At 38.9% G+C, this 27,062-nt stretch overlaps 1 protein-coding gene across 22 annotated transcripts in view; it reads left to right on the forward strand.

The window, feature by feature from the left end:
- The window catches only part of VEZT (vezatin, adherens junctions transmembrane protein), an 83,976-nt gene that overhangs the window by 11,568 nt on the left and 45,346 nt on the right, over positions 1–27,062 (forward strand). For 17 of the 22 annotated variants that reach the window (XM_030938624.1, XM_010383908.1, XM_010383907.2 and 14 more), the window contains one exon: positions 22,637–22,768. Coding sequence is in view for 11 of the 22 variants with exons in the window: in XM_010383908.1 (XP_010382210.1) it covers positions 22,637–22,768 (132 nt within the window). In the remaining 11 variants the exon portion in view is untranslated. Of the gene's footprint in view, positions 1–12,664; positions 12,766–14,424; positions 14,494–22,636; positions 22,769–27,062 lie in introns of all 22 variants that reach the window. The other 5 variants (XM_030938619.1, XM_030938630.1, XM_030938631.1 and 2 more) reach the window with 2 other exon arrangements.

The raw sequence follows: 27,062 nt of genomic DNA on the forward strand, positions 1-27,062 counted from the left end.
TGACTCAATTTTAGTTTTCCTTGGTTCTGCACCAGGTGTTCTCTGAGTTCCTAGAAGCAATTCATGCCTTAAGGATTTAGGAAAAAAAGTTCAAAGCTCAGTGTACTCGACAGGGGCACGGTGTTAGAAAGTGTACTAACTCCAACCAGGTGCAGTGGCTCATTCCTGTAAACCCAGCACTTTGGGAGGGTGAGGCAGGCAGATCGCCTGAGGTCAGGATTTCGAGACCAGTGTGTCTCTACTAAAAATGCAAAAATTAGCTGGGTGTGGTGGCGGGCACCTGTAATCCCAGCTACTCAGGAGGCTGAGGTAGGAGAATTGCTTGAACCCAGGAGATGGAGATTGTAGTGAACCGAGATCACGCCATTGCACTCCAGCCTGGGCAACAGAGTGAGACTCCGTCTCAAAAAAAAAAAAATGTACTAACTTCATTGCCTCTGGATTTTTTGAGTATTGTTTATAGTATACATTGAGACTTCCTGTTGTTATTATTCCCACTATAGCAAATCAGTGTGCCCATTACTTTTTACTTGAAATAACATATTTGAGGACATCCTTTATTTTAAAATCTGCATTGTAATTTATGTAGTTGACAGAATATGGCCTCCTATCTCTTATTGTTGAGGTTTTTGCTGATTAATCCACAACTTTTAATATTATATCTCATTAAGACCTTTATCAAAATGGATTTTTTCTTCTTTTTTCTGTTTTTTTGAGATAGTCTCACTCTGTCACCCAGGCTGGAGTACAAGTGGTGCAATAGTAGCTCACTGCAGCCTTGAACTCCTAGGCTCCAGCTATCTTCTCCTCTCACCTCATCCTGTGCGAGTCATTGTGTCCAGTTATCTTTCCTTTTTTTTAATTTTTTATTTTTTTTTATTTTGGTATAAGAAGCAAGGGAAGTAAAGTTGGATGTTATCTCATAATATCCAAACATTATATTAAAGTTTACTGCATGCTCTCCTCACATCCAACATTTTGCCAATTGTGTTTGATCTTCTGGCCTTTGTCTTAAAGCAGTTGAAAATGAAGTTTTGCTTCCTCTCCTTGCTTCTGCTCTGCATTCATTTAAGTGACTGATACGTGCCAGTTAATTAGCTAGATTTCAAATAATATTAAAAGTAGCATCAGAACCAGGGAGATATCAATCTACCATTGCTGGCTTCTCTCCACTTAGTTAAGACAATCCACTGCTGTCCTTGCTTTTTAGTCAATAGAGTATAAAAACTGTGTGAGTCAGTTTTCTCCCATTGCATCTCTTAGTCTTTTGATGGGTATGTTTGATTTTTATTTAGATTTTGGACTTAGGTAGTATTGCACTTAAGTACATTTGTACTGTTGTGTTGAGAAATCTTAAGGTTACTGTTTTTTAAAATGTTTGCTATTTATTACATCTCATATAAGAATCATTGGATAGGATTTCAGTGGAAAATATTAGAAGCCTACAGCCAGACAAACTTATTAATATATGTGTCTCACTTTTTCTTGGTTTATTTAAAAACTTTTAAATAAACACTCACACTAAAAACATCCTTTGAAGGCATTTTTAAAACTCCGGTATTCCTATTACCTTCATCTGTAGTTGCTGAGTAATAACAGCACTGAAGAAATAATGTTCAGATTTTTTTTCAAAAGGCTGCTTCTGATAGGAAAATGCTTAGTAATGACAGAGGCACGCCCTCCAATTCAGTGGCCATTTTGTACTGTAGTTCTTCTGGAGAAACAAGTGGGAATCATCAAAGAAAGAAATGTATGGATCAAAAAAGAATATGGACAAAAGGCAGTAAATTTTTCATTTAGGTCAACTGGAGAAATTAGAACCATGCTGTCTGTGAGTAGTTTAATTAGTTGGACCAATTTTAATGGACCCTTTAGCTTAATCTCTTTAAATTCTATGATTCGATTTTACTTTGCTGATTAATTAATTAATGCTTGAATTTGGGGCTTTTGGTATACTAAGTTAGAAATTGTGTTGAAATGTGAATGCTCTGAAAAGCATTTCCTATTATTTTATATCTTTAATATCCTGATATTATCTAAGGTTTAAGGTTTAAGGGAGATAAAGGCCCAAAGTAGTTAATTTCAGATTATACTTTGTGATTGTGTACTGAATTAAAGATAAGTGAAAAGTCTATAGAAATTTACTACGTTGGCAATACAATTATGGGGAAATTTATTTTCCATCATGGGGTTTTGTTAATTTTGACAGAGACTTAGCCTTTTAAGTAGATTCCTCATTAAAAATTGAGAAAAATCACTGCCTTTTATAATTTGTTACAGTTTTACTCATCAGTTTATTTTGTGATATTCTGCAGCTAGCCTGGAAAAGCATGGAAATCATAGCAATTAACAAGAGGAGTTTAATCCTTTTCAGTGGTATTTTCCAAAAACGATATATTGTTGTTCTATATGTGATAGTCACATTTAGACCTATAGCTTTAAGCTATATTCAAAGATAAAATATTTTTTTAAATGCTTTGAAATAACACATAATAATTTTCAGGCAAATATTTTCCCATCAAATCCCTTTAGTTGCAGATACCTTTTCCCTAGAGATTTTATTTTGAATTAAAGATCTTTAGAGGTTCTGTTGGCATGGTAGAAACTTTTAAAAATATGTAATTTACATGGTAGTATGTAGAGAATACTTTTTTCCCAGAGAAATTACAAATTGGTACAAACTTGAAGAAAAGTTACATATAACTTGGTGAATTCTGTAACTTGGGAATGGAAATCAAAGGTTTTTGATCCTTTGAACCAGAATAAGCACAGATTCATATAGGTGTGAAGTCTGTGTTAACAAAGTTCCTTCTCAAACATTACACAATTTCGGGCTTTTGTGCCAATGCTTTGTGCCTTATACTCCCTTCTCTGTTAGTAGCTAGTGTGCCTGTGTTTTCTTGTTGCTTTTTGTATTTAATATGGACTGCGTGGCCCAAATAACATCTGACGTCTGACAATAGTTAGCATTTTGCCAAACCTGATAATGTGGTTTAGATATCGTACTGACATTTTAAATAAAGGAATGTGTAATTGTTGAAGTAGAGCATTAGTTTTGGGGTTGGTTTGGTTTGGGTTTTTTTGTTCGTTTGTTTTATTTTTTGGGTTTTTTGACACAGAGTCTCACTCTGTCGTCCAGGCTGGGGTGCAGTGGCACAATCTGAGCTCACTGCATCCTCTACTTCCCAAGCTCAAGCGGTCCTCCTGCCTCAGCCTCCTGAGTTGCTAAGAGCACAGGTGTGTACCACCATGTTCGGCTAATTTTTGTATTTTTTGTAGAGACAGGTTTTCGCCATATTGCTCAGACTGGTCTCAAATTCCTTGGCTCAAGTGATCTACATGGCTTGACCTCCCAAAGTGCTGGGATTATGGGGGTGAGCCACTACACCCACCCCATCGTTAGTTTTTATATGAAAAAGTGTATTGGCTCATTCTATTCATTTACTAAACTCACATGTAATTGGGTACCTTCTTTTTTTCTTTTCTTTTCTTTTTTTCTTAGCAGACCTTAACTACCTTTTTCCACACACATAACACATGAATATGTTCTCATTGTAAAAAATTCACATAATACAGGGAAAGGATCAGCTCTCCCTTAAGCCCCCTTTTCCTCTGCAAGTTCACCTTTCTCCCCAGAAGTACCACTGTAATCACTTTGGTATATTTTCTTTTTTTAATTATTTTTTATTTTTATTTTTTATTTTTTTGAGACAGTCTCACTCTCTCGCCAAGGCTGGCGTGCAAAGGCGCAATCTTGGCTCACTGCAACCTCCGACTCCCAGGTTAAAGTGATTCTCCCACCTCAGCCTCCCGAGTAGCTAGGACTACAGGCATGTGCCACCATGCCTGGCTAATTTTTTTGTATTTTTAGTAGACACAGGGTTTCACCATGTTAGCCAGGCTGGTCTCAAACTCCTGGCCTCAGGTGATCCCCCCACCTGAGCCTCCCAAAGTGCTGAGATTACAGGCGTGAGCCACTGTGCCTGGCCAATGTTGGTGTATTTTCTTTCAGATTATTCTCAGCGTAACTACATTCATCTATATGTGTATGTGTGTGTATATATATATGTGTGTATACATATGTAACATACATAAATGTGTTATTCCATTTTGTGGGTTTATTAAAACATAAACAGGGTTTTTAAATGGCTAGTAATAGTCAATATTCTTGTATGTATATTTGACATGCTTTTTAAATTATATTCATAGACTGGAAGCTTAGTGGTAAAATTGCTAGGTCAACGGATATTTGCATTTACATTTTTATACCTATACTCCCACTAATAGTGTATGATGTGTCTGTATTCCCATGTTGCCAAAACTGAGTATTCTCAGACTTCTTAATTATTGCCAACTAATAGGTAAAAATTATATCTTTGTTTCAATTTGCATTTCTTCAAAGGTGAAGTTTAATATGTTTTCAGTTATATTGACCCATTTGTATTTTTTTCTTTGAACTGCTTCTTTATATCCTTTACCCATTTTTTTTTTTTTTTTTTTTTTGAGACCGAGTCTCGCTCTGTAGCCCAGGCTGGAGTGTAGTGGCCGGATCTCAGCTCACTGCAAGCTCCGCCTCCCGGGTTTACGCCATTCTCCTGCCTCAGCCTTCCGAGTAGCTGGGACTACAGGCGCCCGCCACCTCGCCCGGCTAGTTTTTTTGTATTTTTTAGTAGAGACGGGGTTTCACCGTGTTAGCCAGGATGGTCTCGATCTCCTGACCTCGTGATCCGCCCGTCTCGGCCTCCCAAAGTGCTGGGATTACAGGCTTGAGCCACCGCGCCCGGCCTCCTTTACCCATTTATACAATTTAAAAAAATATTCTTCTTACTGGTTTATGTGGGCTTATTGTAAATTAAAAAGCTGTTGCATCATGTTGGCTGAATTTTCTATCCATTGTCTCCTTTTTTTTTTTTTTTTTTTTTTTTTTGAGACAGAGTTTCGCTCCTGTTGCCCAGGCTGGAGTGTAATGGCGCCATCTGGGCTCACGGCAACCTCCGCCTCCCGGGTTCAAACGATTCTCCTACCTCAGCCTCCCGAGTAGCAGGGATTACAGGCATGCGCCACCACGCCTGGCTAATTTTCTGTTTTTTTTTTTTTTTTTAGTGGAGACGGGGTTTCTCCATGTTGGTCAGGCTGGTCTCGAACTCATAACCCCAGCTGATTCGCCCGCCTCGGCCTCCCAAAGTGCTGCAGACGAGAGACACCGCACCGGGCCTCCATTTTCAATGAGTTGTTTTTGAAACCCATTAAGCTAGTTTTGAAAGTAATTTTTAAGACTAGAGTACCATTGTTTCTGTAGCCCCCAAGAATCTTTGCAGCCAATTTCTAACCTTGTGTAACGTGAGGCAAATGCTCTTACTGAATTTTCTTTTTTTTCTTTTTTTTTTTTTTTGAGAGGGGGTCTCTGTTGCCCAGGCTGGAGTGCAGTGTCATGATTTTGGCTCACTGCACCCTCCGCCTCCTGGGTTCAGGTGATTCTCCTGTTTCAGCCTCTCGAATAGCTGGTATTACAGTAAACCCACATTATAGTCTCCCGCCACCATGCCCAGCTAATTTTTGTATTTTCAGTAGAGAGGGACTTTCACTACGTTGGACAGGCTGATCTCAAACTCCTGACTTCACGTGATCCGTCCACGTTGATCCCCCAAAGTGCTGGGATTACAGGCATCAGCCATAGTGCCCGGCTCTTACCGAATTCTTACATGTGAGCTATAGCTCATCTGAAGCAAAAATAAGGATTGGGAATAAATGTAGATATTATCAGGAGAATAATGCTAGCCTATTTTGAGTTTTCTAACTTAATCTGCTAAATAGATTTAAAATTACAAGTTTAGTTTCTAGTTAAATAAAACAAACAACTATACACAGTACTACATTAGACCAAATTAATGAACTTCTTTACTCAAAATTATTTGCAATATGATGGGGTAGATAACAGCACTGAATCTATCAGGGTTTTCCGACTCAGAAAAATCCCTCTTCTGTTATTTACTACTATCTGTCCTTGTGACTTTGAGCAAGTTCCCTTGGTTTCTCTGTGCCTTAGTTTCCTCATATCTAAAATGAGCCATGCCTCATAAGGTTATTGCAAAGATGAGACAGGCTTGTATATACAAAAAAAAACAAAAAACAAAAAAACTTAGATTAATTCCTGGCCCTGTCTGGGTACTCAATAAATGTTTAGTACTGCTGTTGTTTGTGGGGAGATGGGTGGAAAATAAATCAACCAACCAGATAGGAACTACACTGATCGTCCTCCTGTGAGAAGATTGTGCATCTGGGTAGTATCAAGCAGAATTATCAGCCTCCACTGACATCACCAAACCAGAGGTTAAACTTGCTGTAAACTCAGAAATGGGCAGTGGGAAAAGATCAAGGGCCATTATCAAACAGTCACCACTTATAGCCCCATAGCCTTGGGAAAACACAGCACTGGAATATTATTTTGTTTTGTTTTGTTTTCATTATCTTGTTCATGTTGGTGCCTGCTATGGCTCTATTTCCCTTGGAAACTAAATTTCTAAATTGGTAATCCATTGCCTCTTGATTATTTCTCTTCTCTGAATTTATACCTTAAAATTTCTTGACTTCTTCCCATTTGCTACTTTATATTAGCCTTAGGCTAATAAATATAGAGCACTCTCTGAAGGATGAATAAAAATCATGGAGCCTGTAGATCATAATAACACCAATTTTATATGAGCATTTTCCAAAATATTCTCATGAGAAAAAAGTCTATATTGGTATGTTCCCAGATTCTGTAGCTTCTATGAAACTTAAAGCCACCAATGGAAGGGGACAATTTAAGATGAAGTTAGCTTGAAGAGAGACAAAAATATGATTGAATTAAAAATTATACCTTGCAGGGTTCAGCATTTTGAACCTTATAGAATATAACATATGATATATATGGTGAACTTGAGAGAGGTGGTTTCTTTTACATCTCAATTTTTCTCAAAGAGACAATTTTATATTATAGTTTGAAAGTATGGGCTTTGGAATCAGACCAACTGGGTTTATGTTCTGATGGTGACTTTAAGCAAGTTATACCTCTTTATGACTCAGTTTCCTCATCTGTAAAACGAGAGTAATAATAAAAATACCTCTTTATAGAGTTGTTAGAATTAAATGAGGAATTATAAAACGTGCTTAACTCAATGCCTACTAAATAAGCACCTCAGCGAATGTTAACTATTTTTAGTGTTACTACATTGTTTTTCAGGCTTGGCTCTACTGTTTTCTTTTTTTTTTTTTTTTTTTTTAATTATACTTTAAGTTCTAGGGTACATGTGCATAATGTGCAGGTTTGTTACATATGTATACTTATGCCATGTTGGTGTGCTGCACCCATCAATTCATCATTTATATCATGTATAACTCCCCAATGCAATCCCTCCCTCCTCCCCCCTCCCCATGATAGGCCCCAGTGTGTGATGTTCCCCTTCCCGAGTCCAAGTGATCTCATTGTTCAGTTCCCACCTATGAGTGAGAACATGCGGTGTTTGGTTTTCTCTTCTTGTGATAGTTTGCTAAGAATGATGGTTTCCAGCTGCATCCATGTCCCTACAAAGGACGCAAACTCATCCTTTTTTATGGCTGCATAGTATTCCATGGTGTATATGTGCCACATTTTCTTAATCCAGTCTGTCACAGATGGACATTTGGGTTGATTCCAAGTCTTTGCTATTGTGAATAGTGCCGCAATAAACATACGTGTGCATGTGTCTTTGTAGTAGAATAATTTATAATCCTTTGGGTATATACCCAGTAGTGGGATGGCTGGGTCATATGGTACATCTAGTTCTAGATCCTTGAGGAATCGCCATACTGTTTTCCATAATGGTTGAACTAGTTTACAATCCCACCAACAGTGTAAAAGTGTTTCTATTTCTCCACATCCTCTCCAACACCTGTTGTTTCCTGACTTCTTAATGATTGCCGTTCTAACTGGTGTGAGATGATATCTCATTGTGGTTTTGATTTGCATTTCTCTGATGGCGAGTGATGATGAGCATTTTTTCATGTGTCTGTTGGCTGTATGAATGTCTTCTTTTGAGAAATGTCTGTTCATATCCTTTGCCCACTTTTTGATGGGGTTGTTTGTTTTTTTCTTGTATATTTGTTTGAGTTCTTTGTAGATTCTGGATATTAGCCCTTTGTCAGATGAGTAGGTTGCAAAAATTTTCTCCCATTCTGTAGGTTGCCTGTTCACTCTGATGGTAGTTTCTTTTGCTGTGCAAAAGCTCTTTAGTTTAATTAGATCCCATTTGTCAATTGGCTCTACTGTTTTCTAAAATATGTATAGTAACTCTGTTAGGGCCCTCCTATCTTCTCATACCATTATCTCTAGTTGATCTTACAGACTACATACGTTTCTATACTGGTATGTCATATGAGTTTGCCACCATATTTATATGCTAAAAACTTGAATCTATACATTCAGTAGGCTACTTTCCTGACCTCCAGACATTTTAGGTCTACACCATTCACATTTGACTATCTCATAGGCACTTCTAATACATCACCTTCCTCCTCAGATTTGTTGCTGTGCCACTGTTTCATATTTCATTAAATAGCACCACCTGATTCTTCAAATCAGCAATCTTAATCTTGATCCCTCCATTGCCAACCATTTTCAATCAGTAATGAAGTTATTTTGATTTTAATACTTAAACACATTTATTAAATGTTTTCATTTTTCTATACCTCTTGTAGTCCAAGTTATCCAACAATAAGAGACTGGATAAATAAATCATGATAGATTCATGGAATTTAAATGCTATAAGGACACTGAAAAGGAATAAGGTACAATATATGTCCTAATATGGAAAAGTCTCTAAAATACATTCAATGAAACCAAGTTCAGAGAAAAGTATATAGTATATTTCCATTTGTATAGAAAGTTTGAAGGCTATTCATACATATGTAAGTGGATACTAAATTTGGGGGGAAGGATTCATGAGCTAAATATTTATTACCTTTTGGGTGAGAGACTAGGGGACTAGGGTAGGAAAAACAAAGTTATTTCTCATTTTATATCTTTTTGTATTGTTTAAATTTTTCGTATAAAAGCAGCAAGGCAGTAAAAAACAAACAAACCCAGGTTGAGTAGTTGAGCTTAGTGTCCTTTTACAGATGAAATAAGTTAACTTTTCTTGTATATCCCCAGAGAGAAGTTAATGGGAGAGAACTACCCAAGTAACTAGTGCCTGACACAGAGTAGGCACTCAATAAGTATTTGGCTAGTGATAAAGGAGTAAATGATGATTATCCCTTTTCTATCTAGATGATCTTTACACTGGAATGCTGTTAGCACTCAGTCATTGCCATCTGCAAGAAAGAACAGATAGTGTGAGGGACCAGAATCAGAATTTGGCCAGTAGTTAGTGCAGACTACAAATTGCTTTTCTGAAAGGGTATATGGCCCTGAGATCAGCTCTTCTGATAAAGGGTAGGAGAGAGTCTCAAGGGTGCATCAGGGCTAGTGTGAAGAGCTTGGAGGGTTCAGACACACAGAATAAGTGACATAGGGCCCGGCGCGGTAGCTCATGCCTGTAATCCCAGCACTTTAGGAGGCCAAGGAGTGCAGATCACTTGAGGTCAGGAGTTTGAGACCAGCCTGGCCAACATGATGAAACACCATCTCTACTAAAAATACAAAAATGAGCCAAGTGTGGTGGCGCATGCCTTTAATCCCAGCTACTTGGGAAGCCGAGGTAGGAGAATCACTTGAACCTGGGAGGTGGAGGCTGCAGTGAGCCGAGATTGTGCCACTGCACTCCAGCGTGAGCAACAGAGGGAGAAAGAGAGAGAGAGGAGGAGGAGGAGGAGGAGGAGGAGGAGGAGGAGGAGGAGGAGGAGGAGGGAAGGGAAGGAGGGAGGGAAGGAATAAAGGAGGGAAAAAAGGAAGGAAGGGAGGGAGGGAGGGAGGGAGGGAGGGAGGAAGGAAGGAAGGAAGGAAGGAAGGAAGGAAGGAAGGAAGGAAGGAAGGAAGGAAGGAAGGAAGGAAGGAAGGAAGGAAGGAAGGAAACATTACAACAATGACTACTGACTTGGAAGATAGACAATCATGGGCTGTTCTTAGCAGAAAAGAAAGAAAAGAAGGCCGGGCGCGGTGGCTCAAGCCTGTAATCCCAGCACTTTGGGAGGCCGAGACGGGCGGATCACGAGGTCAGGAGATCGAGACCATCCTGGCTAACATGGTGAAACCCCGTCTCTACTAAAAAAATACAAAAAATTAGCCAGGCGAGGTGGCAGGCGCCTGTAGTCCCAGCTACTCGGGAGGCTGAGGCAGGAGAATGGCGTGAACCTGGGAGGCGGAGCTTGCAGTGAGCTGAGATCCGGCCACTGCACTCCAGCCTGGGCGACAGAGCCAGACTCCGTCTCAAAAAAAAAAAAAAAAAAAGAAAAAAAAGAAAGAAAAGAAAAAGAAAGGAAGGAAAGAGAGAGATGAAGAAAGAAGTGACACAGAAGAAAAACAGAAAGAAACATTGCAACAATGACTACTGAGCTGGAAGACAGACAAAGATTGACTGTTCTTAGCAAGCAAGCAAGAGAAGGGAAAGAAAGGAAAGAAAGAGAAGAAAAACAGAAACATTGCAACGACTACTGAGTTGTAAGATAGACAATCATTGACTGTTCTTAGCCCAGTAGAGGTGCTGGATTGTGGACCTGTAGTATTGATATTAATAGTGTGTCAATATCCAAAAGAAACCATTCAGTAAAGTGCCATTTGTGGAAGACGCTAGGTTTATTGAGATATCTAACTTTCCTAGTTAATATCTGTGGCCCAGTGGTCAGATTTGCACTTCTTTTCTTATGTTGACACCCCAACAGAATTTTTTAAAGAAGGAAATTTTTTTTTTGGAAGACTGAATTTCAGTTAGATGAGCATGAAGTTTATGTAGAAATAATCTCTCAACAGCTTAGCTCAGCTATTCTTAAAGTTTTTAAAATTTAAGGCTCTACTGGAGTAAAACGATGTTATATAGAAAATTATTTTCTTCAGATATTTTTAATGCTATAATAATATTTCTCAGCCTATTTAAAGGTTCATATTGATCATCACAATACTTCTTTAAGTGTAACGAAGTGCTATAATATTTTGGTTTTATATTAGTAGCTGATTAAAATTTCAGTGCACAAATTCTAATGCAGTTATTTTGAAGGTAGCTCATTTTACTCTTAGAAAGCTTGTTGAGTTTTTGCAACAGGCTGTTGAGCATTGCAAGTCATGAAAAACAACCAATTTTCCATTTTGGTCACTGCTTTTCATATCAGTCATCATCCCAAAATAAAAAGCAAATAATGAAAGCAGCTGCTAGGCTACTTATTTTTTTGTGATTTTTTTCAATCTCTGATTGAACTCGAAATACTTGAAAACAGGTTCTCAGCTTTAGAACTATTAACACTTTGGGCCAGATAACTCTTTGGGAGGGTTGTCCTGTGCAATATAGGATGTTGAGCAGCATTCCGATCTCTATGCACTAGATACTAGTAGCACTGCTGACATCCACCCCACAGTTTTTTGGGGGTTTGGGGGTTTGTTTTTTTAAGATGGAGTCTCGCTCTGTTGCCCAGGCTGGAGTGCCGTGGCACTATCTTGGCTGCAGCCTCCGCCTCCCGGGTTCAAACGATTCTCCTGCCTCAGGCCTCCCAAGTCGTTGGGACTACAGATGTGCACCACCATGCCTGGCTAATTTTTGTATTTTTTTTTTTTTAGTAGAGACGAGGTTTCACCATGTTGGCCAGGCTGGTCTCAAACTTGTGACCTCAAGTGACCCACCCATCTTGGCCTCCCAGAGTGCTGGGATTACAGGTGTGAGCCACCACGCCTTGCCGACAGGTTTTGTTAGTTTGTTTTGAGATGAGTTTTAAATGGCTTACTGCGGCCTTGACCTCCACGCTCAAGCAGTCCTTCACTTTCAGCCTCCCAAGTAGCTGGGACCACAGGCGCACACCACCATTTCTGGCTAATTTTTTTATTTTTAGTAGAGACAAGGTCTTGCTTTATATTGCCTAGGATAGTCTCAGATGCTTGGCCTCAAGCAATTCCTCCTGCCTTGGCCTCCCAAAGTCCTGGGATTATAGGTTTGAGCTACCCTTCCTAGCACACCCCTCAGTTTTAACAATGAAAAATGTCTCCAGAAATTGCCAGATGTGGGGAGGGGGAGTTGTGCAGTGATGATCTACTTTGAGAACCGCTGCTTTATCAGAACATAGTAGTCTTTTTGTTTCTACTTTTTGTTTTTAACTGTCTTGTTTAATGGTGATTTTAAAACATGGCTCAAAAAAATCACATAATTGAGAATAGTTTATTCTGTGAACTTTATATTAGCTTGTGGAAAGACAATGTGAATAATTCAGATTGACAAGTAAGTAGACACTTATTTGTGCCTTCACTGAGACTAGCAACTTGAAATCACATTGCTAGAGGATACCTTTGATATTTGTTGACCTTGGCGAAAATATTAAAAAGCATAGACATTGTTGCAGGAAGTTTACAAGTCCAAATACTTGCTCATCATTTTCTGAATTTTTAAAATAAATACATAAAATGGCATGTGTACAAGTTATACTAGTTGATACACATGCGATTAACTCAAATTTATTTTAGATCTTAACTATATTAATTTTTGCTTTTTGTCATTTTCTCTTTCAATAGAGGTTAAAAGTACCACTGCTATGGAAGTACCACTACTAGATGAAAGTTTGAGCTGGACGTGGTGACTCACACCTGTAATCCCAGCACTTTGGGAGGCCAAGGTGAGAGGATCGCTTGAGGCCAGGAGTTCAAGATCAGCCTGGGCAACATAGTGAGACCCTGTCTCTAAAAAAGAAAAAATAGAAATAAAATCACCTGAGACTATTAGATGGAAGTTTGGAAGACTCTAATGGGTTTTTTTCTGGTTTTTATTTTGTTTTATTTTGTTTTCTTTTTTAGAGACAGGATTTTGCTATGTTGCCTAGGCTGGAGTGCGGTGGCTATTCACAGGTATGATCATATGCCCTACAGCCTCAAACTCCTGAGCTCAAGCAGGCATCCTCAGTAGCTGGGACTACGTGTGCGGTGTTTTAAAATCTAAAATCTAAATGGGCCGGGCGTGATGGCTCACGCCTCTAATCTCAACACTTTGGGAGGCTGAGGCAGGTGGATCACCTGAGGTCAGGAGTTCGAGACCAGCCTGGCCAACCTGGTGAAACCCTGTGTCTACTAAAAATACAAAAGTCAGCTGGGCGTGGTGGCTGAGTCCTGTAATCCCAGCTACTTGGGAGGCTAAGGCAGGAGAATCACTTGAACCTGGGAGGGGGAGGTTGCAATGAGCCGAGATGGCGCCACTATGCTCCAGCCTAGGCCACAAGAACGAAACTCCATCTCACCAAAAAATAAAAAAAATGAAAAATCAATAAAATGATTTTTTTCCCCAGATTATAATAATAAGTTGAATATTTTCGAGTTTACATTTTTGTTCCATAGTATTTTCTTAAGCCTTTTATACCAGACTTTAGGAAAACCTAGCATCTGATTTTTAAAAGACTTTTATTATAGACCTTAAAATTGTATTTTAAGGGGGAGAATACTACAACGAAAACTCCATGGCCAGCCCTGGTGGCTTATGCCTGTAATTCCAGCACTTGAGCTCAGGAGTTCCAGACCAGCCTGGGCAACCTGGTGAAACCCCGTCCCTACCAAAAATACAAAAAGTGAACTGGGGGTGGTGGTGCATACCCGTGGTCCCAGCTACTTGGAAGACAGAGATAGGAGGATCGCTTGGAGGTTGCCATGAGCAGAGATAGCGCTACTGCACTCCAACCTGGGTGACAGAGTAAGACACCATCTCAAAAAAAGAAGAAAAAAGAAAAAAGTTCCATTTACCCATCACTCAGCTTCAGCTTCAGCAGCTGTTAACATTTTACCAAACTGTCTCATCTATTCCTCTCCCCCTCTCCCATCTTTTTTCTTGGTGTATTTTAAAGCAAATACCATATGACTCCCATTTGTCCTGTTATAAATAAATAAATAAACAAATAAATAAATAGCAAATATCAGACATTACCTGATTTCACCTGTAAATGTATCAGTATGTATCTCTAACAGACAAGTACTTGCTGTGATTTAGGTGTGGTTTGTCCCTGCCAAAACTCATGTTGAAATTTAATTGCCATGCAACGATGTTGGGAGGTAGAACCTTTAAGAGGTAGGACATAATGGGAAGCATTTAGGTCACGAGGCTTCACTTTCATGGATGGCTTGGTGCCATTCTCACAATAGTGAGTGAGTTTTTGCTCTCTCAAAACTGAATTAGTTCTCTTGGGAACTGATTAGTTCCTGAAAGAGCAGGTTATAAAGTAAGGACATTCTTAGTGCTTGGCCCCTTTGCACATAACCACTCCCCTTTTGACCTTCTACCATATTATATCTAGGCAGCAGAGCCCTTACCAGAAGCCAGTGGCATGCTCTTGAACTTCCCAGCCTGCAGAACTATGAGCTAAGTAAGCTTCTTTCTTTATAAAAGACGCAGTGTCAAGTATTCTGTTATAGCAACACAAAACAGACTAAGAACTCTTTTTTTTTTTTTTTTCCTTTTCCAGGATAACACTGGCCAGGCACAGTGGCTTACACCTATAATCTCAGTGCTTTGGGAGGCCGAGGTGGGAGGATCACATGAGCCCGGGGGTTGGAGACCAGCCTGGGCAACATAGTGAGACCCTGTCCCTAAAATAAAGAACAATTAGCCGGACATAGTGGCACATACCTGTAGTACCAGCTACACAGGAGGCTGAGGTGGGAGGATCCCTTGAGCCCAGGAGTTTGAGGCTGCAGTGAGCCATGCACACCACTGCATGGGTGACAGAACGAGACCCTGTTTCTAAATAAATAAATAATGATAACCCCAATATAATTATCTCATCTAACAAAATTAATAATAATTTCCTAATAATCTAATACGTAGTCTGTGTTTGGGCTTCCTTAAATTCTCGAAAATGCCTTCTTACAGTTGTTCCAAGTAGGATCGAAAACAAGGTCCATACGTTGCATTGGGTGATAGGTCCCTTTAGTCTTACCCCACCCTCTTGCCTCTTTTTTTTTTTTTTTTTTTTCTTTTGAGACAAGATCTGGCCCTGTCATCCAGGCTGGTGTGCAATGGTGCGATCTCTGTTCACTGCAACCTCTGCCTCCCAGGCTTACACCATCCTCCCTCCCACCTCAGTCTCCCACCTCTCACCGTTTTAAAAGTCATTTATTTGTTGAAGAAATTTGATAATTTGTTTTTGATGTGTGTGTGTGTGTGTGTGTGTGTTTAAAGACAAATGCATTTCATTATTTATTTAGATATGTCCTTGAGTCATAGGAACTAAATAATTTGATCTGCAGGATTTCCATACTCTGTATTTAGCTTATATTGTAGCATAAGATGGCATTTGGTTTAGCACAAAATTCTGTATTTTAAAATACCACTTTTGGCCAGGCATGGTGGCTCATGCCTGTAATCCCAGCAATTTGGGAGTCTGAGGTGGGTGGATCATTTGAGGTCAGGAGTCAAAGACCAGCCTAGCCAACATGATGAAGCCCCATATCTACTAAAAATACAAAAAATTATCTAGGTGTAGTAGCGCATGCCTGTAATCCCAGCTACTTGGGAGGCTGAAGCAGGAGAATCACTTGAACCCGGGAGGTGGAGGTTGCAGTCAGCCAAGATCATGCCACTGTACTCCAGCCTGGGTGACAGGGGGAGACTCTGTCTCAAAAAATAAAAAATAAAAATACCACTTTTTTATCTTGTTTCTCAGAGTGTCGTGAGTTTTATTTTACTACCTGAACAAGTATAGGAGTCCCGTAGCATTCTTACTTTGTGCTTAAGGAAGCTGAAACAGGGAGAGGATTTTTCTGGAAACAGAGCATTCCTAGAAAGTACCAGAGCACTCAGTATTTCCTTGGTAATGTTGAAAGCTTAATGAACCATGGTTTTATCAGAGGTATCACAAGATAAAACCTTTTAGGAAAAACTTTTCCTATTTTGTTTTATCCCCTGTGCCTACATGTTGCCTGACATGGAAGATGTTCAGGAAGTATTTATTATTGAATCAGTTGCCTAATTCTGCCATCTTTGGCCCATTCTTCTCTGACCCAAGACCTGAAAGCTTACAACTTGTTCTATCTATAAGAGTTTAAAGCAGTTTAAAAGAGTGAAGCTAATAATAAAAGCATTGTAGCCAGGTACAACTGCTCATGTCTGTAATCCCAGTGACTCAAGAGGCTGAGGCAGGAGGATTCCTTGAGGCCAGGAGTTAGAGACCAGCCAGAGAAACATAGCAAGACTCCATCTCTACAATAAATTTAAAAATTATCTGAGAATGGTGGCTTGCACCTGTAGTCCCAGCCACTCAGAGACTGAGGTGGGAGGATTGCTTGACCTCCAGAGGTTGAGGCTGTAGTAAGCTATGATCATGCCACTGCACTCCAGCCTGGGTGACAGAGAAAGACCCTGTCTCAAATAAAAGCTAACCAGCAATGATGTAGTGATGACACTGGCACTTGTACAGAATACATCATGAATCATGTAGAAAACAAGCGTTGCCATAAGTGAATGGTCAAACTGTGTACATCTGGGAGATCTGATATCTTTTCTTTTCTTTCTTTTTTTTTTTTTTGGAGATGGAGTCTCACTCTGTTGCCGAGGCTGGAGTACAGTGGCGGGATCTCAGCTCACTGTGACCTCCACCTCCCAGGTTCAAGAGATTCTTCTGCTTCAGTCTCCCGAGTAGCTGGGATTACAGACATGTGCCACCATGCCTGGCTAATTTTTGTATTTTTAGTAGAGACGGGATTTCATCATGTTGGCGAGACTGGTCTCAAACTCCTGACCTCAAGTGATCCACCCGCCTTGGCCTCCCAAAGTGCTGGGATTACAGGTGTGAGCCACTGCACCCACCTGGATCTGATATCTTTATGTGGGGCCTGCAGGGAGTAGGACTGGCAAGAAGTGCTAGTAGTGTAGGACTTGGATGAGATATTTTCTTGAAGAGCTTTCTTCAGCAAAAATGTGGGGTTTTCCTGTCTATTTTTGTTTATTTTTATTGCAAAAATGTTTCAGCCACCAGAACAATCTTAACACAACCAAAGTTTCTTGGATGTTTTTCATTTAGCAAAATTCTTTCTGGTGTTATGATACGTGTTTTCTGTCAGCTAAAACTTACAGGAATAGTGAACCACAAAGATTTCCTGAGGAGCTCCCACATGCTGTGTCTGAGGTTTCTCGTATTTCTTTTGGCATCAATAACATTCTCCAATACTTCGAAATTATAGTTTGAGTCCAGTGTTAATGATTTCTCTTCAAAAAAAACAACTTAAATAAAACATTTGTGGTTTTGTTTTGCTTAAACCAAGGAAAAGTCATAATAGAGACAACTACCTACTCTGCCTTACCCTCCACGCAAAAACACCCCTTTCTAAAGCTGCCATATAATACTTTATGAAAAATAAACACTTCCTTGTATTTATTAGTGTATAAGCCTAATATCCCAAAACCTGTAAATATAGTGGTCAGAACAGTTGCAATAGGGAGCCCCCCCTTGCTGTAAAAGAAAAAAAAGTCAAAATAAATTATCTTATGTTGGATGATCAGGTTTTAATACTAAGACATTATTTGCCTTTTTCACTCCCATTCTCGTGCATGTACAGAGTACAAAAAACTCGTCAGATGGTTGCATATTCTATATTAACATTTAGCTATTTGAAACTATTACTTGTTGTTTTGGTATGGCTATTCTTCTTTGATACTACAATGATCAGAAAAGACTATTAAAATACTTCTGGTTTTCCAACTATATTATTTGTATAAGCCTTGATTTTTCTGTATACTTCACCCAAAACAATAAATTGCAACACATTGAATGCAGAAGCAGATATAAGTATCCAGCAATTTTCTATTAAGCCAAACAATAAAGAGATTTGCAAAAAGTGTAAAACAATCTGTTCTTCTTAATAAATTTTTTTCATTTTGGAGAATTTTTTCATTAAACATATGTTTAATATTGTAACAGGTTTATTGCTATTTTCAAGTAAAATGATAAATTTTTTTTAAATTTTAGTTTTGAGTTCTAATATGATATAATTAGATGTCCATGTAAACAAAAGCTCTTTGGGGCTCTCAATAGTTTTTTAGATTATAAGGAGAGCTGAGACCAAAAAATCTGAGAACTACTGGTCAGGATATGGTTTTCTGAGATCTGTTACATAATACACAAGTTATTTGACAGTTTCAGAGAAAAACTGATAGCAATTTTATTCCTAAACATTTTTAAAGAATTAATGTAAACATAATGAATAGAACTTGAGTGTTCATAGTGTTCATACAGTATCTGGGTTTACATGTGTTAGGAAGTGATGTGATTTGCACTAACAGCCAAAAATAGAAAAATGCAAATATGAAATAAAATAGTAGATAACTAGAAATTACATTTTATTGAACCTGCAGTACATTCACCTCAGTCTCCAAAGGTTGTCTTCTATGAAACTTTGTCAAATACTTTGTTACATACAGCCATAAAACAAAGTATGGTGATCACCTTGGTAAGCCAGATTTCTCCAGCACTGTAAAACAGTGCTTTCTGAGATAAAACTGATCTGTTACTAAAGATGGGGAAGAAACCAAAACTACTGAGGAATCACTCATAGTTATATAGCACAAATGGATGTGCCACACCTTTAACAAGAAGCCTGTGAAACCAGTCAAAAAGTTAACGAGAAGTTTTATTTGGAGAAAAAGCAGAATAAGCTACTGGTAGAATTTGCTGTATCACATGATACTGTTGGATATGATCTGTGATATACAAGGTGAGTGATTAATGTGCTATTATTGTGAAATGTGAAATAGTAAATGTTCCAGATTATGGTGATCTAAACTGAGTATGTATATATGCCCTCAGCTTATATACAGAACATACTTGAAGAACAAAATATTATTGTTTCTCTTCTGATTATCATTTTTTAAAAAAAAATCTATACTATATTTTGTTATTTTGTGATCTGTGACATAAAGTGAAAAAGGAAAGGACATTGGGGTCAGTGATGAGAGTATTAGCTATGTGTGCAGTAAAAAAGGGCATTATAATCTCAATAAAAAGTTTGTACTCATCTCAACTCTCTAAGTCTCTTGCCGAGAACACTTAGCAGTCAAGAATATGTCTCCTGGTTTTGACTGAGTCTTTTATTAGAAGAGGAGGGCACGATGGCTTGCACCTGTAGTCCCAGCTGCTCAAGAGGCTAAAGCCAGAGGACAGCTTGAGCCCAGGAATTCTAGGCCAGCCTGGACAACATAGTAAGACCCTATCTAAAAAAAAAAAAAAAAAGAGAGAGAGAGAAAGAAAAAGAGAAAGAAAGAGAAAAAGAAAAAAAGAAAACAAAAAGAACAGGAGTCAGCAAATTAAGGTTTTTGGGCCGGATTTGCCACTGTGACCTGTACCCCCATTTTTGTGTGGCAGGTTTTTAAAATGTTTTTAAACAGCTAGGGAAAATATCAAAAGAATATTTTGTGACATGTGAAAATTATATGAAGTTCAAATTTCAGTGTCTATAAATAAAGTTTTATTGGGACATAGCCATACTCATTAGTTTATGTATTGGCTGTGTCTGTTTTCTCACTACAGCAGCAGACTTGATTAGTTGTGACAGAGACTATATGGCTTGCAGAGTTGAAATATTTACTATCTGGCCTTTTACGGAAAAAGGCTGCTGACCCAGAGTTAGAGTAACTTCCCTTTGATCCATCTTATTTATTGTTCTTCCCCATGGGAGTTCATTTGAAGAAAGGGTTCTACTGCCTTAAAAACAATGTTTTTTTTTTTTAAAGTATGTAAGGTCAGCCCAAACAAATGAACTGGCATTCTTGTTCTCTTGCCCCCACCGGGGCAAGAGCAGGGTGGGGTTCACAGTTCACTTTGAAAATGCAGATTCAGTAATTCAAGGCAGTATTTGAATATACATTATGGGTGATATCAAGATTAACCATTTGTGCTGCCAGAAATTTTAAATCTGGTAGAGGGATAAGAAACATATTTTCCTTATATTACTTTTTTTTTAATATTTTCTTAAAAAAAGAGATTAAACGTAGCTTAAAAGAAAGGCATTTGACTCAATTCCTATTCTCTCAAATTGTTATTCCACAAATTGCTACCAGTCCAGCAGATTCCCACTATACCTCAGTCTTCTGAATGCAAGAATATATTCCCTAAATGTCTTGGTCTATCTTAGCTATCTCTCCTGTTTTCATAGTATCCAAATACTTTCCTGACAATGTTAATTTGCTCGGTCGTATTTGTACTGAACTGTAAGTAACTTTTTGGTGTCTTCCTTAATAGACATGGAAAGGACTGTTTCTTATTTTAAGTAATATAGTATTATCCTGCTTTTTCTAACTGAGTGAACCTGTTTCCTCATTTGTGGAATTGGAATAAAAATAATAATTATGGTGATAATAATACCTTTTATTGTTGTGAACCGTAACCTAGAAGATGAAAATAAAATACTTAGTTAAGAATTTGCCGAATTTGCCACGTAGTAGTTTAACTGTGTTGCTCTTTTTTTTTTTTTTTTTTTTTTCTGTTGTTTTATCTCTGAAAGCTAATTACCGTCTTTTTGGAGATTTGAATATTTCATTGAATGGAATCAAGATTTATTTATTTATTTATTTATTTATTTATTTATTTATTTATTTTTGTGAGACAGAGTTTTGCTCTGTCACCCAGGCTGGAGTGTAATGGCGTAATCTCGGCTTACTTCAACCTCTGCCTCCCAAGTTCAAGCCATTCTCCCACCTCAGCCTCCTAAGTAGCTGAGATTACAGGCACCTGCCATCAAGACTGGGTAATTTTTGTATTTTAAATAGAGACAGGGTTTCACCATGTTGGCCAGGCTGGTCTTGAACTCCTGACCTCAGATAATCAGCCTGCCTCAGCCTCCCAAAGTATTGGGATTACAGGTGTGAGCCACTGCGCCCGGCCAAGATTTATTTTTAAACATGTCACCAACTGTATGCTTTAGAGAAGGTTGAAAGTTAAAATTAAAGCTTGCTGTTCAGAAATAGTTGTCCAGTAGATTTTCATCCAGTAGTGACATTGATATTTCTGTTCAATACGGTTGGGGTGATTTTTTTTTTTTTTTTGGTCTGTTCCAAAAATCTGTGCTCTTTCCACATAGCTTATAGTTAAAAATATAAATGGAGTGCTTACTATGTGGCAAGGACTGTTCCATATGCCTTATATTAATTTAATTTTCATAAGAACTCTATGAACTAAGTGCTGTTACTCCTATTTTTAGATGAGACAGTTGATGCACAAAAGGATTATACGTTTCCCGGTTACTTAGCTAGTAAGAGGCAGAGTTGGGATTTGAATCTGTAGATTGGTTTTTGTTTGTTTTGAGACGGAGTTTTGCTGTTGTCACCCAGGCTGGAGTGCAGTGGCGTGATCTCGGCTCACCGCAACCTCTGCCTCCTGGGTTCAAGCGATTCTCCTGCCTTAGCCTCCTGAGTAGCTGGGATTACAGGCACATGCCTGGCTAATTTTTATATTTTTGGTAGAGTCAGGGTTTCACCATGTTGGCCAGGCTGGTCTGAAACACCTCACCTCAGATGATCCACCCACCTTGTCCTCCCAAAGTGCTGGGATTACAGGCGTGAGCCAGTGCGCCCAGCAGATAGTATTCTTAACCTCTGTGTTCTAATGCTTTTGTTAGCCATACTGTGTCCTATTTGTCATATGCTCATATGTGAGATATAGCTTATCTAAGGTAACATTCTTGAAGAGTTTTAAGTTTGTTCACAGTGCTGAGCATATGGTAGATAATACATATTTGTGCTTGAATGAATTAAGGAATATGATGATAAAAAATTATAATACAATATAATCATTGTTTAAGTGTTCTTGGCTTTGAGTAATAACATTGTCGTTTGAGTTATCTGTAACTAATATTGGCTATTCTGAAGTAGTCTAAGACTGTAACAATTGGGGCAATGAAATTGCTTAACAATCTATTTACATTTCTAAATTCATTTTTTCTTGCTGGTACTCACTCAAAAAGAAATCTGTGTGTTTTATTTAGAGTTTTTCCTTTTTTGGGTTCCTCTGTTGAATTGTTTGTTGATTTGTTTGTGTTAAATGGCATTGTATTATAACAGATAATTCAGTTCTTTTTTTTTTTTTTTTTTTTTTTGAGACGGAGTCTCGTTCTGTTGCCCAGGCTGGAGTGCAGTGGCCGGATCTCAGCTCACTGCAAGCTCCGCCTCCCGGGTTTATGCCATTCTCCTGCCTCAGCCTCCGGAGTAGCTGGGACTACAGGCGCCCGCCACTTCGCCCAGCTAGTTTTTTTGTAATTTTTTAGTAGAGACGGGGTTTCCCCGTGTTAGCCAGGATGGTCTCGATCTCCTGACCTCGTGATCCACCCGTCTCGGCCTCCCAAAGTGCTGGGATTACAGGCTTGAGCCACCAAACCTGGCCAATTCAGTTCTTATAGAAGAAACCTTAAAGAATTTGGACATACTGGTCACAATAGTGAATGTCTGGTATTAAGTTTGGCCTCCGAAACTTCTGAAATAGTAATGATCTTGAAATATGCTTTATTTTATGTATTTTTCAGAATTCTCCACTTTACCAATACTTACAGGATCTGGGACACACCGACTTTGAAATATGTTCTTCTTTGTCACCAAAAACAGAAAAATGCACAACAGAGGGACAACAAAAGCCTCCTACAAGAGTCCTACCAAAAGTAAGAAAGCATGCTCATTCTTTCTGGCTGAATCTTTTGCACTTTACCTTACTGGCTATTTAGATACTTCCTAAGCACTTCCATATCCTCCCTCACACTGGTAAGACTGTTTATTTCATCAATAGTACAAAACTTTCTGTTTAGATAAACATGAATGCTTACTGCTTTGGAATATTTTGTAGGTAATTTATATCCAGTGAGGAAATAATTTGGTGGAGAATTAAAATACATTACTTATTTAAATATTGATGCTCTCCAAACAGAACCGGAAAAAATATACTAAAACTTTAATGAGAGCACAACTAATAGGAATCCTCTACTAACTGGATTTTTTCTCTTTAAATCTTTTTTTTTTTTAAAGTATGAATTACAAGAAAGCAAATTGATATTTCTTAAACATAGTTTCAGGGGTATATAATGGAGTGAGTATAACTTCTGGTACCTTTTTTAATATATAGAATTAAATACATTTATACAGTAAATATCTCATAGTCGATGTCCAGCATTGTGAAGCTGAGATACTAGAAAAATCTCCATCAATTATGTTGTACAAAATGCGTTTTCTAGATTCATTTATGTCCTGCTAGCCATATTTACTAAGATAAGAAATTTATGGTCCAGGCGCAGTGGCTCGTGCCTGTAATCCCAGCACTTTGGGAGACCAAGGCGAGTGGATCACCTGAGGTCAGGAGTTTGAGACCAGCCTGGCCAACATGGTGAAATCCTGTCTCTACTAAAAATAGAAAAATTATCTGGGCTTGGTGGCGGGCGCCTGTAATCCCAGCTACTCAGGAGGCTGAGGCAGGAGAATCGCTTGAACCTGGGAGACGGAGGTGGCAGTGAACCGCGATCATGCCATTGCACTCCAGCCTGGGCAATAAGAGCAAAACTCCGTCTCAAAAAATAAAAAAATAAAAATATTTACTCTATTTTTAGGTGAGACAGTTGAAGCATAGGAGGATTATAAATTATCATAGGTTACTTAGCTTATAAGAGGTGGAGTTGGGATTAGAACCTGTAGTTTACTCCCAGAGTTTATGTTCTTAACCTCTGTGTACCTATCTACTACATTTTAGTTTTAACCAAAGGAATTGTAATTTAATAGAAAAAATATAACCAAATTTCCTCATTCCTTGAGCATTCTAGTTTAATCAGTGTTTTATCACTATTGAGAAGAGCATTTAAAGCTTTCAATTAGTCATTTACAGGGAAAGTATGGATTGGCATAAGGATCCTTTCCCCAATCTTCTTACAAAGACACCTAAAATGTGAGGTAACCAAGCTGGCCCATTTGTAACAGCCAAGTAAACACTAGAGAATTTTTTGACTAACACCCAGAAGGTGAGAGTTAGGATTAGAGTTTGCATGGATCAGAACCAGTTTTCCTAGTCCTCCATTGATATCATTTCTTCCCTGTGCCCCTTTTAAGTATAAATGTTCCTGGGAAGGGGTTGGTATATAATAGGCTATTTAATAAGCTTGGATTTGAGGTTACTTGACAACACAAAACAAAGAATGGCCAGGGGATAGTCTTAGAGCAGCAGATGGTCATTTACCTCTAATTTTTTTTGTTTTGTTTTGATACAAACTTGGGTTTTATGGGTATTATTGTCATTTATGACAAGTATTTTTATATTTAGAAATGTTGTTGCTAGTTTATAAATAAGTCAAGTGAGAGTTTAAAATTGAATCCCCTCAGAAATTGAGGAACAATAAAAAGCATAGCCAGAGGTTGTTTTAAAAGAATTACCAGGCTGGGCACAATGGCTCATGTCTATAATCCCAGCACTTTGGGAGGCCGAGGCAGAAGGACCACTTGAGCCCAGGTGTTGGAGACCCGCCAGGGCAACATAGCAAGACCCTGTCTCAAAAAAATTATCGTATGTCTGGAAAGCTTGCTTTGTCTTCATTTTATTTATTTTGTATTTATTTATTTATTTATTTGAGATAGGGTCTTCCCCTATCACCCAGGCTGGAGTGCAGTGGTGTGATTACAATTCACTGCAGCCTTCACTTTCTGGGCTCAAGTGATCCTCCCACCTCTGCCTCCCAAGTACCTGGGACCACAGACATGTGCCACCATGCCCAGCTAATTTTGTTCTTTATTTTTTGTAGAGATTTAAAAATTGCCACTCACTATGTTGCCCAGGTTGGTCTCAAACTCCTGACTTCAAGCAATCCTCCTACCTTGGCCTTACAGGTGTGAGCCACCACACCCAGCCATATTGCACATTTCTAAGACAAGTTTTTAACTGTAGGATCTATGTTTTTCTAAAATGAAGTTTTTTCCTTTTTTGTGTGTTGTTTTGTTTTGTTTTGTTTTGTTTTGTTTTTGAGACGGAGTCTCACTCTGTCGCCTAGGCTGGAGTGCAGTGATACGATCTTGGCTCACTGCAACATCCATCTCCCAGGTTCATGTAATTCTGCCTCAGCTTCCCAAGTAGCTGGGATTACAGGCACAGGCCACCGCACCCAGCCAAGTTTTGTATTTTTAGTAGAGACAGGGTTTTACCATGTTGGCCAGGCTGGTCTTGAACTCCCAACCTCAAGTGATCTGCCTACCTCGGCCTCCCAAACTGCTGGGATTACAGGAGTGAGCCACCGTGCCCGACCAATTTTTTTCCTAATTTGGGGAGAGCTAAATTTTAGAAAACTTGTATTGTTCAGCTCATTGTCAGGGAATGTATGTTTAGAATTGCTCCCAAAATTCTTTTCAAGGAATGAAGTATCAATTATTTCCTCTGAAAAGCTGTTTTTCTATGAGTTCTTAATGAAACCATCCTCAGCCTCTTTTTTAACTTTATTTTTGCATATGCTTATTAGTAGTTGTTAAGTAGTCTGCCCTGATATTCTTACTATGAATATTCATTCTGTCTCTTTTTCTGGTTTCTTTTCCTATGATTATTCTTAAATTCATTCCATAGAGTTTTAGCAGCAGGCTTCTTGTTGGCTTGATGTCTTCTCTGGGGATCTCATCTACTTTCTTGCCACTTATGTCTGTTCTCCAGTCTTTGCTGAGTTCCAGATGCTTGTTAGACATTTTCATCTGCATGTGCCCCACAAAGCTCAGATTCAACTTGTCTAAAATAGGACTTCCTCAGACACCCCCAAAACAAACAAGCTAAAAAATATTCTTTTTAATAGTCCAAAATCACCACCCTCTCAGATACCCCCAAAACAAACAAACAAAAAATGTTCTTTTAAATAGTCCCAAATCACCACCCTCTCAGTTACCATACTATTTCCAATCATGCTGACATAGCCTTGGTCATCAAGTGATACATCAAGTCAGCTTCTATGTCTCTTTAACTCTTATTCATGATCATTTTTGTACTCATTACCTAATTTAAAGGCCTTTATTGTTATTTAGCTGAGTTATTAATTTTTTTTTTTTTTTTTTTGAGGTGGAGTCTCGCTCTGTCGCCCAGGCTGGAGTGCAGTGGCCGGATCTCAGCTCACTGCAAGCTCCGCCTCCCGGGTTTACGCCATTCTCCTGCCTCAGCCTCCCGAGTAGCTGGGACTGCAGGCGCCCGCCACCTCGCCCGGCTAGTTTTTTTGTATTTTTTAGTAGAGACGGGGTTTCACCGTGTTAGCCAGGATGGTCTCCATCTCCTGACCTTGTGATCCGCCCGTCTCGGCCTCCCAAAGTGCTAGGATTACAGGCTTGAGCCACCGCGCCCGGCCTTGAATATCCTCTTAATCATGCTTCTTGTCTACAATCATTCCCTGCCAATTTAGCCTCTGCACTATTGCCAATTATTTTTCTTTATTGTTTCGCTTCCTTGCATAAAAATCTTTGGTAGCTCCTCACGACCTACAGGATAATGTTCATACTATTATAGTGTATAAGACCAAGATCCTTTAAAACCTATCTCAGTGTACCTTTTTAACTTCCTTACTAATCCCTTCTTCCCTTGGGTCATAACTGTCCTGGCGTGCGCCACCATCCCCGTGGCATGTGTTTTCATGGCTCTTTCCTTCATCTTCTTCCCTTGACTGAAGTATTCTCTCTTTTTTTTTGAGACGCAGTTTCACTCTTGTAGCCCAGGTTGGAGCGCAATGGCGCGATCTCGGCTCACCACAACCTCCGCCTCCTGGGTTCAAATAATTCTCCTGCCTCAGCCTCCCGAGTAGCTGAGATTACAGGGATGCATCACCATGCCTGGCTAATTTTGTATTTTTTGTAGAGACGGGGTTTCTCCATGTTGGTCAGGCTGGTCTTGAACCCCCAACCTCAGGTGATCTGCCCACCTCGGCCTCCCAAAGTGCTGGAATTACAGGCATGAGCCACTGC

Source organism: Rhinopithecus roxellana, chromosome 10 (assembly GCF_007565055.1).
Source record: "Rhinopithecus roxellana isolate Shanxi Qingling chromosome 10, ASM756505v1, whole genome shotgun sequence".
Taxonomy (NCBI): domain Eukaryota; kingdom Metazoa; phylum Chordata; class Mammalia; order Primates; family Cercopithecidae; genus Rhinopithecus; species Rhinopithecus roxellana.